This window comes from Salvelinus alpinus, chromosome 10 (genome assembly GCF_045679555.1).
Source record: "Salvelinus alpinus chromosome 10, SLU_Salpinus.1, whole genome shotgun sequence".
NCBI lineage: Eukaryota > Metazoa > Chordata > Actinopteri > Salmoniformes > Salmonidae > Salvelinus > Salvelinus alpinus.
The window spans coordinates 17102126-17108161 of NC_092095.1; the positions used below are offsets into that span (position 1 = coordinate 17102126).

The following is a 6036-nucleotide window of genomic DNA, read 5'->3' on the forward strand; positions in this document are numbered from 1 at the left end:
CCCATGTCCATTTCCAAAAGAATGAGCTTGGCAAAATGCGTCTTTGTCATAAATGCGTTGGATACCTTTGCCAACATACCATTCATTACCAGAGCCGATAGAAATATTTAGCTACTGTGTTTATATTCCATAACCGACGACCCCATAGCGTACTAATTTAGGATCGACCTGAAAAGAGGGGCATCTTCCAATGTTTAAGAATTTGAAGTATTGTAGGCTACAATAGCTCGGCTATAGGACGAGGCTCTGACCCATAAACTGTAGACTGTGCAGTTCCCTTTGGCGAGCCATTATGACTGCCACAGTGCATTGACACCAGTTTATAAACTAGATATGTAACGACATCCTCACCATTGACACGAGGTTCTCTCCAATTTGGATTATTTGTTTGATACAAATACCTGTCCCCTTCAGCTCTCGTCGTCATGTGGCACAAATCCTCCTTTGGCAAAGTCTCTTTCCAAAATACCTACAAGCTCATATCAGGCAGAAAGCGTTCTCTACATAGACTACAGATCTAGAGATGATATGAAGTATGTGCCTTGGACTATATAACCTACTTTAATATAATTTGGCTCCTCTCCTCTTCAGCCTGCAAGTTCCCAGAAAAAAAACAACCATGCATTTCATTGAACGTATTTATTGATAACAATACACCTTTGCAGAACGGACAACCAACAGTATATATACTTATGAAATAAATTTGTATAAAATACAATGCGGACACAAATAATATCAACACCGTTTGAAATCGCTGAACTTCATTGCTTTGAGAAGAGAGGAGCAGATGAGAAGATTGGGTCACGTGAGAAACCGGAGTCCACAGTTCTTGCAGGGCGCTTCGAGCACAACGCAAGTTTACAACTGCGTAGCCTTCTCGAGACTCTTGGCAGCGTCTTTCATCTTTCCCACCAAATCCTGAAAACAAAGTCACACAGTCAGTCCTCTACAAAACAGTGAATGAGGGAGAGTTTGAATCACAAACCATTTAATGGTTTCCCTCACTGACTGGAGAAACTATGTTGAATATAAATTATAACCTTGCCTCGGTCACTCCATGTCAGTCAGATTACCAAGAAATGTTCTGCTAAAAACCTGGCAGGATGGGAGTCGATTCCTTTTAAATTCATAACTGAATAGTCATCATAGTAGGCCTCTGTACATTTCGTTCATTAGTAAATATATTTTTTATTATTATTATAACAATGTTCGTCAACTAAAATGGAATGCAACCGTTCAGGTTCACCTCACCCAACAGAGGGTTAAAACAGAGTGTTCCGAACAGACACATTAACAAACTCCCTATCTCTTGGCACAAAGTAAACTCTTTTCAAAATACATTATGGGGCTGTTTCAATACAATTAACTCTGGATAGAAGCTTTAGCTACATGGTTAAAGTGTAGTGAAGAAGCCAAAGCATGAGATGTTGAAGCAGACAACCTCAGGTCGCAGTGAAGACATACAAAATATAAGGGATTTGGCTTACATCGAACTCAATTAAGCAAAAGTTTAAAGAACATGCCACAATTGAGACTTTTTTTTTAGGATAAGCATAGGTTTATAGGCTAAACTTTTAAATCCTGAGACCACTGCATGCCCTGTCAAAAAAGCTGAACCGCTGAGTCTTTCCATCAATATCCACACAGAAAATTGATGATTTGGCAACCGACAATTTGAGATGTTACTGAAAAATGAGAATTGAAATCACCATTGTTTTTCTGTTAAATAGATGCATATTTAGAATAAATTGGAAAAAAATGTCAAACCCGATGGATCGAACCGTCTCCAGAACAATTTTGAAATTAGATTACTGCACATGGACTAAAATACAGCTATTTTGTAGGATAAGATTTACATCTCTGCTAAATCTAGTAGAAAGACACCCATCTAGATACATATTGTTGAAAGACATCTTATTCAAGAAAAAGTTTCATAATCATTTGAATTGCAGGCTGCACCCGAAACTGTTTTTTTTCTCCGTGTGATTGTGCTCATTGACGTGGACCTAAACGCTAATGATATAGGCCTACATATCTGTAAAGTAGCCGAATTGGAAAATACAGTGTTGTCTATTCAAATCAATAGCACATTCAGAATTGTATGTCAAACATTATCACAGACTTTCTGTGAAATGACCTTAACCAACTAATGGATAGACCCACATTCCATATAGGCTGCAACAACACATTAGCTACCTGAAGTTGTTCCATCGTGCAGCTAAAATGTACATCTTCTGACGATCCTCCGTTGTTGGCATTCTGTAAAAGTATAGGCTAACATCGGTTATGATGACACGTTTAATATACCAAACAGTTTTAGATCATTGGGTTCTGGAAAGGAACATACCTCAACGTTTAATGAAATCAGATAGGACGGCTCGTTGACCTTATGCACATGCCCGTTCTGTCATGGAAACAAAGTCTATCGAGTCACTATATGATTTATAAACCATAATTATCTGATCGTATTGCCGTTTATCACCAACCAATACCTTGATACAGTACTCCAAACGCCAGGACACGTCATTGATATGAGGTGGGCATCTCCCTAAACTAAAATGACAACCAAAATACTGAATTAGGCTCCCAGATACATACAATATTAAAACATTATATTCACAAGGCAACGAGCATGCATTCATGATCCCATGAATAGAGATGTATCTATAGGCTGTTCAACGGTAGCCTTATTAAATGAAACATATTTTTTGTTTATTTAAACCAGAGTCATTCCAAGTGTTAGTGATATTACGTGTAAAAATCAAACACGTCTTATCACTGCTGGAGCCCTATGGGGAACAGGCCCAGAGTAACAGTTTTCAGATTTCTGAAGTTTGTTTGTCAGGATGAAGACAAAGGGGCCACTCGTTTTGCTTAATTACAATGTAAAAGCAGCGTATATCAATGCGCTACAAACAAACGCTCCTCGTACAATAACGGCACTTTCTCCAAGGAAAATAAACCGATTCAAAGTATTTGTTTGAACCAAATTGTCATGTCACATTTGCAGGGCAATTCAATAATCTTAAACGATCAAGAATCATGTGAAAATATAAGTCACAAATAAATGTGAACTGAGTTAGGCTAGTTCCATAGCCTAGTTTGCTGCTCTCTAGGAAAGTGAAGCATAAAAATACTGAAGCGATATGGTCAATGTGCTGACAGCTCAGTAGCTATAAACTTTTTTTTAAAATGAACTAAACATTTTGTAAAATAATCACATTAATTGCAACTATGCTAATCAAGCTTATTCAGTTTACTCATCTGGGTTTATGAAAATGTAGAATTTATATTTTCTGATTTCACAGTGTCTAAATGTAACTGTTCAATACATTTGAAATAAACCCCCAAAACTTCTATGACTCAAACATTAAACAAACACATTTTTATCCAATGAAAACCTCTATATGGTTTTAATGTCCACTCCTCTGTTTTTAGGCTGTGCATGATGTTTCAATGGGGATAGGAATGTGTACTGGGCAAAATATATAATATAACTGGAAAATGTCAATGGAAGAGATCAATACTATTTGATAGTACTACAGAGACGCGCGTTAATGAAGTCTAAACTGCATCATCACCAAAGTCATGTTCCATGAGCCATAAAAACAACACAACACAAATCAAACTCTGATAAAGTATTTTCTATACGACTGTGTCTGCATTGCTGAGATGTGTTAGAATGTGGGCCCACAGTAAACAAACCAATCTGTACTGTGGTGACCCAGAAATATTTTTGTACAAACAGACATAGTATTTTATTTTTAAATCTCATTTTTTAAATCAAGTTGATTTGTCCACTCAAAGCTTCAGCCACAATAATTCCAGTCATGAATTATGGCATTTCAAATTGGCCTAGAGGAAATACAGACATAATCTCACCTTGACAAAAGAGTTTCCAGATCACTTTTATATTTCTGGAGAACACACAAAAAAAGACAGTTTGGGGTTGAGATCTGGAATGGACTTTAAATTAACTTCCTTGCAATAAGAAGGTATCAACATGCTATTAACATAATAAGGTAGTTATCACCTGGTATGTAGTGTAGAATACTTCTGTTCTCTCCGCATCAAAACTAACATCCTCCAGGCACGCACTGTAATGACAAAATTAGCTCAATTTTTTATCAATACAGTAATCATAATGAACTCACACTGTCTTTTTCCTGATCAAGACCTACTGATTTGATTTGTAGGCAGTGAAGTGGAATAATCTTGATGGCAGAGTGCTCCACATTTTGTCATGCTTCATTTTATCAAGCCAAAGGTAAACCCTCAACATTGCGTGGACAGTAAAATATGGTCTAGGTCTATTCTTCTCAAACATTGTCCCCAGGCTCTGGGGTACCATCAAGATTAAATATTCACTAACTTCAGAGAGGTCAACCTCCATTTGCAATAATATAACAGGACAGACCAAGCTTTACCTTATAGTGGATTTGTCAGCATTTTGTTTGACCCCCTCCAGTATGCAGGTCGTGGCAGCAGTATGACAATGTTTCAGCAACTTCTGGTCAAGACGTTTAAATTCAGGCTGATCTGTGATCAGAGAAAATCAATTACCAGTTATACATCACATCTATAATAACTGTATCCTAATCTCTCTGTGAACTGTTGTATCGTATTATAGTGAGCCTAATCATCATTAGAGTGTATATTCTCCAGTTCCAGTAACCTAAACTTAACCAAAGGGGATCAAATTGATCATGCAAATTAACAACATGCAACATTCTGTAGCGCGCACGCACACACACACACACACACACACACACACACACACACGTCCAATAAATTCTATAGCCCAATTAATTCACTATTTTCGGCTACAACTAGAAACATACAACTTCATAAAAATATCAAATTTCGTAATTGGGAGCAATGCCATTTGCAAGTTTTTGGTTCCAGATTGCTTCCTAAAATCATTTTAGAACGGTAGCCAAGCTTGCACCCTCACTAGCCTTATCAGCAGGCCTATTGTCACATTTCCTGGCCATAACTAGCTACAAAGTATCCAATTACGCTACCACTTAAAACATGAAGGATACAAACACTTGATACGTTTCAGATCGATGGGTGTTACACTGTATCGTACATTCCAAGATTGAGATTTCCCGATAAAGCTAGCTTTCAAGCCGATAATGCTAGCCTTCAAATCAAACTGGGAACAAACCGGAAGCTCTGGAAGCAGCAGACACAAAAGGCGACAGGAACAAGGGAAAGCAGAGCGGTCTTACCGAGAACACTACGATCTGCATGGGCTGATAGCAAACTGCGAAAAGCCACTTCTATCAACACTGAGAAGGTTTTCATGTCGAAAAACGTCGCGTCTGCTAGAGACTGCAGCCCTTTCTGCACCGACTCAGACAACTCCATTTTGAGAGAGGAATGACCCACGACACTGGATCACGTGACGCGATCAGCTGACACTGCATGCAGAGTGAATGAAATAAGACAGTCACACGGCGTTCATTCACTGCTCGTACAGAAGTGAAAACATCTATAGTTTCACAATGTGTCGCGTCTACCGTATTTACGTTTCATTTAGGCTACTGTAGTCCTATCTTTCATTCAGGAAAAATATATCCACATAGTTTATTCTCAAGTAGGTCTAAATCATGATTGAGCATGTGAGGCTACAGGATAGAGCACTACATCTTTTGTTGCACCATTTCCAAAGGTCTTTTCGGGGTGGTGAACTGATAGACGTGACGTCATTGCACTCAGAAGAAGTTGGAGGGTAACCTAACGTAGTAATCCTATGTTTACGTTAGTCCCAGGCTTACTTTAGTCCCAGGCTTACTTTAGTCCTAGGCTTACTTTAGTCCTAGGCTTACTTTTACTTTGGTCTGGACCTTATAGCCCATTTCTCAAGACAGGGCATATTATTTCCCTTCAATGAAAATCAGTTTTTCAACCCTGAGGAAGGCCCATCATGTTTGGACTAATTAGGCCTACTATCTGAATAGATCATGAAAGAGACAGTTGCATTGAGGGCTAATTTGGTAGTCAAACAATAATCAGAACCTTGTCCCAAAG

General features: G+C 38.3%; 1 protein-coding gene across 4 annotated transcripts; it reads right to left on the bottom strand.

The window, feature by feature from the left end:
* Positions 1-624: 624 nt before the first annotated feature.
* On the bottom strand, positions 625-5500 carry LOC139531561 (COMM domain-containing protein 3-like). 4 transcript variants are annotated; one of them, XM_071328111.1, is made up of 8 exons: positions 5235-5500; positions 4428-4539; positions 4034-4097; positions 3883-3917; positions 2493-2553; positions 2348-2404; positions 2197-2259; positions 625-918 (listed from the first exon to the last, which is right to left on the bottom strand). In XM_071328111.1, the coding sequence occupies exons 1-8, from the start codon at positions 5371-5373 to the stop codon at positions 859-861; spliced, it is 591 nt and encodes a 196-aa protein (XP_071184212.1). In that variant the 5' UTR covers positions 5374-5500; the 3' UTR covers positions 625-858. The 4 variants fall into 4 exon arrangements, with proteins under 4 accessions (XP_071184212.1, XP_071184211.1, XP_071184213.1 ...); XM_071328110.1 differs by having other exon boundaries at positions 2197-2274; positions 5235-5474; XM_071328112.1 differs by having other exon boundaries at positions 2197-2274; positions 5171-5404.
* Positions 5501-6036: the final 536 nt, after the last annotated feature.